General features: G+C 40.9%; 1 protein-coding gene across 1 annotated transcript in view; it reads right to left on the reverse strand.

Annotated features, from left to right (window-relative positions):
* Nucleotides 1–11,927, reverse strand: part of EOGT (EGF domain-specific O-linked N-acetylglucosamine (GlcNAc) transferase) — a 31,617-nt gene extending 19,690 nt beyond the window's left edge. Inside the window, exons 1-8 of the mRNA XM_008567195.1 lie at nucleotides 11,791–11,927; nucleotides 11,140–11,193; nucleotides 8,946–9,169; nucleotides 7,727–7,827; nucleotides 6,913–7,021; nucleotides 4,174–4,268; nucleotides 3,687–3,791; nucleotides 819–925 (exon numbers count right to left, since the gene is read on the reverse strand). Coding sequence (XP_008565417.1) covers nucleotides 819–925; nucleotides 3,687–3,791; nucleotides 4,174–4,268; nucleotides 6,913–7,021; nucleotides 7,727–7,827; nucleotides 8,946–9,155 — 727 coding nt within the window. The 5' untranslated portion in view covers nucleotides 9,156–9,169; nucleotides 11,140–11,193; nucleotides 11,791–11,927. The remainder of the gene's footprint in view (nucleotides 1–818; nucleotides 926–3,686; nucleotides 3,792–4,173; nucleotides 4,269–6,912; nucleotides 7,022–7,726; nucleotides 7,828–8,945; nucleotides 9,170–11,139; nucleotides 11,194–11,790) is intronic.
* Between the last annotated feature and the right edge of the window lie 701 nt (nucleotides 11,928–12,628).

Here is a 12,628-nt window from a genome sequence, read left to right on the forward strand (position 1 = left end):
CACACACACACACACACACACACACACAAAAAAAAACCGGGGGGGGGGGGGAAGAAGATACAACAACTACAATTACTTGAAGTTGATACCACAAGCAAACAGAAAGGACATTGTTGGGTGGGAGGGAGGAGAGGGAGGAGGGAGGGAGGTTTTGGTAAGGGGCAACAATAATCAACCACAATGTATATCGACAAAATAAAATTAAAAAAAAAAAATCTCCATTGCTTGTAATGAGAGAGATAATGTAGTGCGATGTATGTTTCTCCTCTCCAGGGCAACGAGTTGACAAAGTTAAAGCTATGTTTGCAAGTTGAGAGTTAGAGGCCATAGGCATAAATGGAAAATACTCTTTTTCCAGGAATATACTGCAGTGGTAACTTCAGAAGAATTTTAAGTTCACTTAGTCATGGAAACAATATTAGAAAGTTTGCTAGGGAAGGTCACAGACATTTCCTTCCCACCCACATTACATGTATAGCTTTTAATTTTAAAAATTTTTTAATGAAACACAATCTCAGTCAAGTGATTAGAGAAACCAGATGGGGTAAATTTAGTTACAAAAGGTATATAAATATATGCCTTCTCTCATCTTTTCATTTTGATGGAGTCACTTCATGTAAATGTGAAGCTTTTTTCTAAAATACCATAAAATCATGAGAAGTTCAAACTAGTTCTTCAGAGAGCAAAACAAAAAACAAATCCACTGTTTTTCATACTGCTTCCAAAAAATTCATAGAAAATTACTACATATATATGTCAAAAAAAGGAATAAAGCCTCATTAACGAATGTATGAATAACAGCCAAATTAACTTCTCACCTGCATCTAATTTCATAAAATACGTTGGTTTTTCAATAACAATGTCACATTTAGCATCTTCTATTGGTCTGAAGTTGAGCTGCGTATAGCTTTGTAGCTCAGCAAACCTGGAATTATGAATTGGTTTACAATTTCAAAGTGATTCTCCCAAATTTTCTATTGCAACACTGTAGCTTAGGATCTGTTCCTTAGGCAGATTTATTTCTCGTATGTAGAGGAACTCCTATGGAGATGCGCACTTCTCAAACTTACGGACATTTATATAATTTGATATCAATTTTAATGTTGAGACAAGAAACAAAAATGATTTTAAAATTCAGTCTAGGGCTGGCCCGGTGGCGCACTGCTACAGTGCGCCGCTTGGGAGCGCGGCAGCGCTCCCGCCGAGGGTTCGGATCCCACATACAGACCGGTTCCCGCTCACTGGCTGAGCGAGGTGTGGGCGCGACACTGAGGGTTGCGATCCCGTTGCTGGTCCTGGTCCGGTACGGGCGCGACACTGAGGGTTGCGATCCATTGCCGGACACGAAAAAAGACAAAAAGGAAAAAAAAAAAAAAAAATTCAGTCTAATGTGTAAGATAGTTAAATTGGAAACACCACACAAAGAAGAAATTTATACATTGGGTTGGCTAAATAATCTCTTAGTAAAGTGGGAAGATTCAAAAAGGTTTCCTAATGAGGCTCAAAAGGCACAATGGACCAGAGAAACGCTTTTGGTAGACCTTTTGGATTCTAAGAAAGATGGCATTCCAGGAATTATCTAGTGTCTCAGAAAGACAGCAGACCACTAAGCCACCCAGAGGGGAAAGTCTGTTTCTCAGAAAACTTTTTTTTTTTTTTTTTTTTTTTTTTTTTTTTCTGTGTCCGGCAACGGATCGCAACCCTCAGTGTTGCCCCCGTACCAGACCGGGGACCGGCAACGGGATTGCAAGCCTCGGTGTTGCTCCCGCGCCTCGCTCAGCCAGCAAGCGGGAACCGGTCTGTATGTGGGATCCAAACCCTCGAGCGGGAGCGCCGCCGCGCTTCCCAAGTGGCGCACTATCCAGTGCGCCACCGGGCCGGCCCAGAAAACATTTTTGGAAGTCATGTGGCACAACTTTCTTCCAAATAAAAGACAATCACTAGCACATAACAAGAGATATTTAGAGTTAACATGAAGATCATCTGTAACTTTTCGTCTTTGAGATCATATCTCATATAAAATACACACCAAATAGTTCCTTTTAAAACACAATGCCAAAATATCACAGGGGTTTCAAAAATACACCTACAAATTCTTTAATACTTCTCTCTTCAAGGGGTGGAGGTTAATTCCCTCTTCGTGACCTCAGGAGGTGGAAATTAATTCTCTCCCCTTGAGTATGGGCTGGACTTAGCGACTTATTTCTAACAAAGAGAACTCAGCAGAAATGACAGTATGTCACTTGTGAGAGTAGGTGATGTAAACACTACAGCTTCCGTCTTGGGCATGTACTCTTTCTTAGACCACGTGCTCCTGAGGAAGCCGGCTGCCCTCCTGCAAGTAGCACTAGGGAGAGGTCTGTGTGGTAAATAGCCAGGGAGGAATTGACGCCTTCGACAGGCTTTGTGAGCTCAGCAGATTCTCCTGGCCCAGTGGAGCGCGAGGATGGCTACAGCCCTGGCCAGCAGCCTGACCACAACCTCATGAAAGACCCAGCTAAGCTCCTTCCAAATCCTGACCATCAGAAGCAGTATGAGGTAATACATGTTTGTCATTTTAAGCTAGGGTATATTTTTGGAACAATATGTTACATGGCAATAAATAACTAATGAAATTATATTCTAGGGAACTACCATGTGGAATCAGATATCAAAATGTACTAGGAATCAAAAATGCCCACTAGAAAATAGGAACTACCTAGTGTAAAATTTATTAAGTCACACAACAGACTATTGCAGATCATGAAATGCCATGCAAGTATATGGTAGGTTGTTATTCTGAAGTGTTTGCTAAGCCTGAATGTTCGACCTCAAAAGTTAACATCAACACCATATACAAGTGACCAGTGTGACTATAGAGGACTAGCGTAAGAGTTTCCTTGGGGTGATGAAACAGTTCTGTATCCTGATTGTGGTGGTTACACGCATGCACATAGACATGTGATATAAATTTTATTGAATTATACATTTTTAAAAAATGAGTGGATGTAAACACTGGTGAAACCCACGTGTTTAGTTAATAATACTGTTCCAATGTCAATTTCCTGGTTTTGATCACTGCACTATGGTTCTATGAGATATCGTTAGAGGAAGCTGGAGTAATAGTATAATGGGAACTCCCTGTCCTATTTTAAAATTTATATGAGTCTAAAATTATTTTAAAATAAAAAATTTTTTAAGTTCAAAAAGCTGATCAATGGTGTTAAAAGAGATAGCATTTACCTGTGGAAGGAAGGATGAGGGTGGGCCCTGGGAGGGGGCCTGGAGTGCTGATGGTGTTTTATTTTTGACCTGGGTAAGAGTTACATGGGTGGGTTCACTTTTTCATAATCTAAACTCTGCACTTCTCTGTATGCCTGTTATATACTTCAGTATGTTTTTTTAAAAATGCGTTTCCCAAAACATATGCAGCCATTATGAGTTAATAAAAATTCATTTTTCAGCTTCTTTTTCTTTCATTAGTTAATAGTAAGTAGTATATCATACTTCCTAATATTTTATAAACACATATTTAATTCAGATATAACTGAGGGATTCACTCTGTTGCCATCACTCCCCAGAAACTCATGGCAAATTAACTACAAATGAAGTAACATTTTCCACTTCAGGGTCCCCAACAAAATCTGCAAGTGCCAAAAATAAAGGCAAGTATTTTAGAAACAGGAGTTAAAAAAAAAATATCTTACCAAGACTGCAGAGGACTTTTGCGCTGACCTTCTGACATCAACGTACGAATATCAAGTTTACAGTGTCCTCCAATTTCCCCACTCTGGAAAAAATCTTCCTTAAATCTAGTGTATTACGAAAAATTAAGTTGAAAACAAAAAAAGAAAAGAAAAAAAAAATTCAGTTGAGTTCAGAAAATTTTTTCATGATTCAAGCAAGAGGTTGTACCTGAGTGTGTATTAACAATTTCCAAAATCAAATTTTCAATTAGAATTTAACTATTTATAATAGAAAATTTCAAATGTATGCAAAAGCAGCAGAATTGTACAAGGAACCTAATGTATCCGTGGCCTGATGTGATCAACTTGTGACAAATCTGTGTCATCCACCCTGCACCCATTCCCCAACTCCTCCCCCATATTATTATGGAGCAAATACAAGACAAGTCCCTGATCTGAAAAGTATTTCAGAATTTCTATTAGATTTCAACATCAACCCCTCAAGTACCTGTCATGATTTCTCTTGATGTTTCTTAAATCAAGGTAGAGATTGGTTGCTCGGCAATACTGAAGATAACGGGAACATACCAGACTTGAGTCACTCTGAAATAAAGTTCATAAAAGAGAAAAATAACTATGAGTATTAACATCACGAGGACTCACCCAGACTTGCTAGACAAGTTGACAGCATATATGCCCTCAGGTTCAAACCACGCAACACGATGAGGAAAGTGTTCCAAAGACTGCATCTGTTTAAGCAGTTTTCCTCCTTTCCCAGCAGACCTTGGCCTAGCATACTTTTGCCAGTTTCCATACTTTGAAGAATTCCCAAGTGTTCTATTTGTATCACCTTAAATTTTAAAGCCCATATTGGCCAGCAGCCCAAAAAGAAAAGAAAAGAAATAGTTTTGGGCTGGCTGGTTAGCTCACTTGGGAGAATATGGTGCCGAGAACACCAAGGTCAGGGATTTGGATCCTTTTGCTGGCCAGCCACCAAAAAAAGAAATCTTTAAATACAGGAGCTGTATATGTGGTTCAGCTCAGTATCCTTGAAAAACAAACAAAAAAAAGCAGTCAGAACCATCACTACCCCCACAGCTATGTGAAAAAGCATTTTTCAAAGAGGAGCCAAAAGAAACAAGAATTCACATGTGAAAGAGACGTTAAAATGGAAGGCAGGAAGGGCAGTTTTAATAAGAGGTACTTTCTGCAAACTGTAAAACTTGTGGGAGACTCAGTCTCAACAGCAACATAACGGCAATATTTTCTTTTTTTTTTTTATATTATTTTTATTTTGTCAATATACAATGTAGTTGATTATTATGTCCCATCACCAAAACCTCCCTCCCTCCTCCCTCTCCCCCCTCCCACCTAAGTGTGTCCTCTCCGTTTGCTTGTTGTAAATAATTGAATAAAGGAGTTTCAGAGTCAACTACCAGAGCCTGTTTCCATTTCAACCAATCTGATTTGTGCTGAAAGAGGAAGAGCTTCAAAAATGTTTATCTGCTCTAGATTTTATTTATAGATTTCAGTGTTATTTTATTATTTTTCTCAAAACTTCCAATGTTATCTTGATCTGCATGGCATTTTGGAATCTGTAGTTGGTAAAAAAAAAAAAAAAAAAAATTGCTGTGGACTGAATGTTTGTGTTCTTGCAAAATTCATATGTTAAAATCCTATTCCCCAAGGTGATGGTATTAGGACGTGGGGCCTTTGGGAGGTGATGAGCTCATGAAGGTTGAGCCCCCATGAATGAGATTAGTGCCCTTATTAAAGAGACCCCAAAGAATTTTTTCACCCTCTTTCTATCATGTGAGGATACAATGAGAAGTAGCTGTCTGCAACCTGCAGGAGGGCCCTCACCAGAACCCAACCATGCTGGCACTCTGATCTCAGACTTCCAGCCTCCAGAATTCTCAGAAATAGGTTTCTGTTGCTTATAAGCCACCCAGTCTATGGTATTTTGTTATGGCATCCCAAACAACTAAGCCAGGGAATCATATCTGTTAATACAAAACATATCCAGAAAATCTTGGCGAGGAAAGCACTCTACAAACCACCTTGAAAGAGGTGTGCAAGGCAGGGTTGTGGCTCTTCCATGACCCCTTCCACATGAACAGCTAGGAAAACTGCAAGGTAAAACAAACCATCTGTTGAAGGCACCTGCAACAGTGCAGGTTAATGCCATGCCTCCCATCTTTGGGCCTCATTCACTTGAAAGAATGCTAAAAGTTCTACCCTCCAAAAGCACTATAGAGCAGATATTCAGTTTTCTAATGCAAGTGAATTATTATTATTATTTTTTTAGATTCCCAGATTGCCTGAGATGTCAGAGACTCGGGGTTCAGGATCATTGAGTTAGAGAATAGTGTACCTTAATCACTAAGTGCTTGCAGCTCTATCAACCTTTAAAAAATAACACTGAGCCCTTTGTTGGGAGCCAGGCCCCACCCTGAGCAGTTTTATATGCAGAACCTCATTTCATCTTTACCATAGGCTATGAAATTGGCATGGCTTTAAGGTAGAGGAAATTCAAACACAGAAGGGTTGAGTACCCTGTCCAAGAGTCAGGATTTAAGCCCCGTAGTTGAGAGCCTGTTCCTGTAGCTGCTACCTAAAACTGCCTTTTGACAATGTGTTTGTCTTACCCACTGAGGGGCAATGTGGTGTGGTTGAAAGGACACTAAAAAAAGGTCTGCATTTTAATTCTGGATGTATAATTCTACAGGGTAGCTGTGTGGTCTTGGAGAAGTTGCTTAACTTCTCCGAGGGCCCTGTTTTCTGCTCAGGGAAAGTGGCATCAGTAGCATGTGCTCTGCCTGTCTGCTCCGATGATTGTGAGAATCAAACTAGACAACATACAGAAAAGCTTTTTGCAAACTGTAAAGTGCTCAGCAAACATAGAGCAGTATGGTGGGGGTATATCATCTGTTCCAAACTACCTGAGAAGGAATTTGTAAAGATGAAATTTATCAATTTCTCTTTTTTAGCATGGGGGGGGGGCGTTCTGAACCTAAAAATATTTTAACTGCCTCAATATATGACTAACCGATATACACATGAAAAGGAGGACAGGGTGTCCAAAGGAAATAGGACAATCTATTTTGGGAAGTTAAATACAATTTTAAGTGACCGTGAGAGATTCCTTTCACAGTGCCATCTATCTTGTTTATACATTACAATAGAAATAATAAAATAAGTAATAAAAATAAATGAGCTCATTTACTAAGCCGCTATACACACACACCATCTCCTTAGGCTGGCAGAGCACATGTATCTCCTCTAGCCGCTCTTGGGCGTATCCAAAGTCAGCTTGTTTCCAGAATATGTCCTCAGCTGACTCAAGAGTGTCCGTCCTATTTGCAAAAAAAAGGTTCCATAAGTTTTTTTTCTTTTTTTCTGGACCTTGTATTCTCTTTCTACAGGTTAAATTGCTAGAAATATGTCATTACTTTAATTTTTTAAGTAGTTTACTCATAATTGTTCCAAAATTATCCCATGCTACATGAAGTTACTAAATAAGTTATGCACATACATACTCCCTTATAATAAAAACACACAACAGGCAGGGCTGGCTGGTTAGAACACTGTGTTGATAACGCCAAGGTCAAGGGTTCAGATTCCCATACATCCAGCCACCAAAAAATAAAATAAAATAAAACACACAACAGAATGTATGAAGTTAGGATCATCTGAACTGAAAACAATGAACTAAATTACTATATTTTCTTTCCCCATTAACCTTGTAGATTGGAAGTACTAATTAAACAACTCTCTCCCGCAGAATCAAGAGGAAATTCGCTTATCTTCTTTAGCAAACACAGGGGGGAAATATTTTCTATGGTCCATACAGTTTTCTCCCTCTAGCAGAACAAATGACAAATATTCCTATCCCACTGTGAGACAGTCAAGTTGAATTCACGACTGTATAAGCAAATTAATATGTAAAGGAATTACTACCTAAAAACAAGAGAGTCTAGCTAGGAATTAGGGTATTAACATACACTTCAGAGAACAAAGAAGACTTAAAGGGGAGGAAGTTATTCCATGTAGAAACTTACCAGCCCATGTCAACGTAGGTGCAAACAGGGTAACCAAACCTGAACTCTGGTTTGCAAGATTTCTCATAACCCCAGCAGTACTTGAGATTTTCTAAGTGTTTCTAGAACACAAAATATGTACATTTAGACTGGTCTCCCTTCTGACATTTAGAAAGGACTCTAGATTTTTCCATTAACAAATCAAATCTTTACAGAACTTTCACATTTACATTTTACAATATGTATTCATGTAATAAAAATAACTAGAGTAAATTCTAAGAATAGCGGTCTCAAGGTTCTTAACGATTATCCTTAGTCACCACCCCCACCATGTGTGTCTTCTAGCCAAAAGTCTAGGCTCTACCTAGACTACCAAAGACCACTTGAATTAGAATTTCTTGAAGTAGCTTAAGAAACTGCCTGTCTCAGTGAGTAAAGTGATTGTAAAATCAGCCCTTAAGAAGATATATAAATTAGAATTTCTGTTATCAAAAGAATCACAATTAAATTGAATGGACTGGCAACTTTACTCATCAATCAAGATCACCAGAGACCCCACAAGATGTGGACAATTCTGCAGTGCTTAGGGGTCACAGCTGCCGCTGCTGGCCAGGGAGCTTAGAATGCCGTCCTGCAAGGCCCTGGAGCAATGCTGTTCTGACTCCCAGGTCTGTTTTTCCCTATCCCTCCGGTGCCTGCACCATGGGAAAGGAAGTGTCTTACAATACCCAGCTTTGATCTCTAAGGCCTTGTGAGATGTCTTAATGGGCTCCTATTTGAGGCCTTTCCAACTCCTCAAAAACAGAAGGAAGACCACAGTAATAGTCTTAATTATGTGGAGACAGAGGCTAAGGTGTTATTACTGAAATTAAGTGCTAAGAGATACTACTAAGTGCAGTTTAAGAAAGAAGAGGTGCAAAATTCTGTAGTTACTTTTAACAAGATGTTCTTCTCTGCATAAAATCTAATTTGACTCATTTACAGAGTATATAAATAGTATTGGCTGCCTATTTATTTAGTAGTGGTTTAGATTTCAAATTTCACTCTTGTGAATGGGACATAATTTTAAGCAAAGTTTAGTCACCTAGAAGTATTAGATAAAATTAAAATGATGTTTGACTCACAGTGACAACCCAAAGTTAGAATGCTATCTTCAGTTTCAGGTTATAAGGCAGAACTAATAAGCCAGCTGGAACTGTATCCTTTTAAAAATAATAGGAAGAGAAGAAATAAAACGTACCTTATATGGACAATGTGAGTCTTTCTTACAGACGGTGGCAATATGCCTATTGTTGTACAAAAAGAAGGGAATGTGCTCCTCTGGCAAGCGGAGGCTGGCATAGTTGTACAGAGGTTCACCTGGAATGCCGTCATTCTCGGAAAGAGCCTCATCTTGGCCACTCAATGGGGCGTCATGAAGTAATACTCCAAAGACAAGCAGCATTAACATAGCAATCTCTAAACCTAGAGGGCAATATGAAAACATCTTCGTCAAGAAATTTCCTTAAAAAGTCAAAGAAAAGGGTCGAGGGCTAAGCATAATTATAATGCACTTTGCTACATCACTGAGTCATGTTCTTTTATTCAACAAATATTTATTGAGCACCTGCTATGTGCAGGCACTGTGTTTGGAGCTAGGTATACAGGGGTGAACAAAACAAGAAAGATCCTTGCCAAAAAAAAAAAAAAAGAAAGAAAGAAAGATCCCTGCCTTACGGAGCTTTTAACTAAGTGGGAGAGACGTAAATAAACAAACAAATAAACAAATTAAGATGATGACAAGGGCTGTCAATAAAATAAACCAGCGGTCAGCATACTTTTTCTGCTAAGGCGAGATAATAAATATATTGGCTTTGCTGCCATACTATCTCTGTGGCAATTACTCAACAGTGACTTTATAAGGAAAGAAGCCATAGTCTATCGTAAAAGAACGGGTGTGGTTGTGTTCCAATAAAACTTTATTTACAAAAATGGGGAGGGGGGCTTGATATGACCCAGTTTACTGATGCCTGAAATACAGTAAGGTAATATGATAGACAGCACAGCATGGTGGTTAAGAACATGGACTTTGAAACTCAACCACCTGGACCTGAATCCTGTCTGCAGCTTCCTAGCGGTATGACCTTGAGCAAGTTATTTAACCTTCCTGTGCCTCAGCTTTCCCATCTGTAAAACGAAAATAATAATAAACCTTCCTCATAGGGCTGTTGTGAGTTAAATGAGTTAATTATTAGTGAAGTGTTGCTTCACTGTGCTGTGTCTGTATTTACTATATAAATGTTTAAAGCCATGTAGGGCAGAGAGGGGGGCTAAATAACATTTCAGCTGGGTCCTAAATGATGAAGAGAGAGGAAGATGTGCCAGCAAGAGAGAAAAATAGAATGACTCTGGGCAAGCATGTGTCAGCTGGATAAAAAATAATAATCACGGGCCGGCCCGGTGGCGCACTGCTATGGTGCGCCGCTTGGGAAGCGCGGTGGCGCTCCCGCCAAGGGTTCGGATCCCACATACAGACCAGCCGCTCACTGGCTGAGCGAGGGGCGGGAGCAACACCGAGGGTTGCGATCCGTTGCCGGTCACGAAAAAAGACAAAAAGGAAAAAAAAAAAAAATAATAATAATCACAATCAATACGTGGGCACATACTACGTTCCAGGTGCTCTTCTAAGTATCAAGGATGCAGCAATGAAGGTGTAGTTGTGAATTAAACCCATTGCCCTTGTGAAGCTTACATTCTAGTAGGTTAATCTATGATAACAACTGAGACTTAGAAACTCCAGGAGTGAAAGCAAACAGCCTACCTCGAAGACTGTACCCTTAAATTCTCCCCTGTCCTGCCTTAACATTTTGAAAAGTGATAGTGCTTGTGAACCTTACTGAATTTCTAACTCATTCAATAAGGATTAAATCTCTTGGGCCAGATTTCTCCTGTATATCCCAAACAATAATCATGCCACTCTTGGTTCACTTTAGTAGCATCTTTGCTTTATCTTTTTTTTTTAAATGCTTTTTCCACCAGATGGCAAAGCCATAATATACATTGGAGGCTCCTCAGTAAGGTATGCTGTTCAGGACAGCATACTGGAAAACCCAGATTTCAAAATCAGTCTTCATTGACTATGGGCTACCAAGATGGGGCCTTTATAAACAGACTGCTATGTTCAATCAAACCTCAAGTTCCAAGGCCATGGGATCATGTTCAATTATGAACTAAACAGTGGGGACACCAAGAAGAAATCTTTAACCCCTCTAGAGTGGTAAATATACTGGATTTTCATTTAGGTGGCTCTAAAGAGTATGTTATCTGTTATAAAACTGAACTGACAATGTTTTTAGTTGGGACTTCTATTCAACAGTGAGTTGATAGCAATTTTATAAAATTTAAAAATGCATATTAATAGTAACAATGACTCCACTTATAATGAAAATATTTACCTCTTTAATCCTCAGAACCACCCAGAAGCTGTTGAAGTTTCAGGTATCTAAAACCTGTCAGAAATGAAACATATTAGCTTAAAATTATGCTAAAGTAGACTCTATCATTCAGGTGATATTTTGAATTAAAGGAAATATTAAGAAAGAAAATAATTTAATGAAATAACACCTAAACCAGAAGGCCTGGCTCCTGGTGTGCTGCTTTTTCCTTAAAACCATACTGCTAGAAGCAAAGTTACGGATACAATTCTCAACACAGCTACTTAACAGACCAAATCCTAATGGTAAGCAGGAAGGCAGGGCCCATTTTATACAGGCATCAACTGGTACAGGCCAACAGGATACTTAGCAGATGAAACATTTCTAGGAGCAAACAGTCTTCCCGGTTCTCACTGCAGTAATCCTGCTCACTGAATCACAGGGCTACTGGAGCTAGGGAAGCTAGACGCTAGCCTTAAGAGCCACAGGTGGGCCTCCCTATCCTATCCTCCGACTCAGCCCTCCCTGTTATAGTCATTGTTATGACCAAGTCCTGACCTTTGGTTATCCAAGTCCATTGTGCTGCACCAATCTCTGGCCATAAAAACTAAACTCACCGATCCATGGAGAAGAAGTAACGCTTAGGCAATGGGAATTGCACCGGGCACGTACCCACTTGCATAAGCTAGATGGGAGTGGCTGCTGGTGCATGAAAGTACAACCCCAGGGCCTGACAGAAAGCCTTTCTGGTGCTGAGCCCTCTTGCAAGGCCCCGCAAAGATGGGTGGACGCACTTCTCCAGCAGATGGACGCTTCAGTGGCTCTGCTACCTTATCCTTTAGCACAAAGCAGCTGGGCTCACTCCACTCCTGTTTCCCTTAATTGGGCTTCCGCAGGCCTAAAAGGGGGAGGTAATAAAGGGAAAACATCTGAAAGATGACAAGAAGCAAAACCCGGGGTTGACAGGGACCACAGTGGGTGAGATGGGGCAATGCTCTGCGACAGAACTTGGAAAAGTTGAAAGAAGGCAGTGGACACATGCAAAGTTAAAGGCATGAGATTCAGAAATGATTCCTAAACGGCTGGTCCCCACTTGTGCCATAAAGTCTCACGGTGGGGAGCAGGCAGGACTCGGAAAAGGCTTGGCTGCCCGAGATGCCTGGGCGGAGGTCCCCCAGCTGTCTGCTATAACGTCAGTCTCCTCACCAGTGCGGCGAGCTTCTGGTCTCAGCTAACATGCCGCGCTGGGGTTCGCGACCCCAGGCGCTGCCCGGGGCTGTTTCGGGGACGAAGAGATCCCCGGGGGACCACCAGCCACCGTGCACCTCGGCGCCCCGGGTCCCCGCAGCGCCTGGGAGGGAGCTGGGGGAGCGGCTCCGTCCCGGGCCTGGGAACCCGGGTCGACAGGGCGCGGGCCGGGAGCCCGGCGGGCTCGCGGGAACCCTGCGCTCCGCAGCAGGCACTGGGAAGGGGCCGCGCGCCCGGGGCCCGGGAGGGCCAGGGCCGGCTT

Source organism: Galeopterus variegatus, unplaced genomic scaffold, assembly GCF_000696425.1.
Source record: "Galeopterus variegatus unplaced genomic scaffold, G_variegatus-3.0.2 Scaffold303, whole genome shotgun sequence".
Classification (NCBI taxonomy): Eukaryota; Metazoa; Chordata; class Mammalia; order Dermoptera; family Cynocephalidae; genus Galeopterus; species Galeopterus variegatus.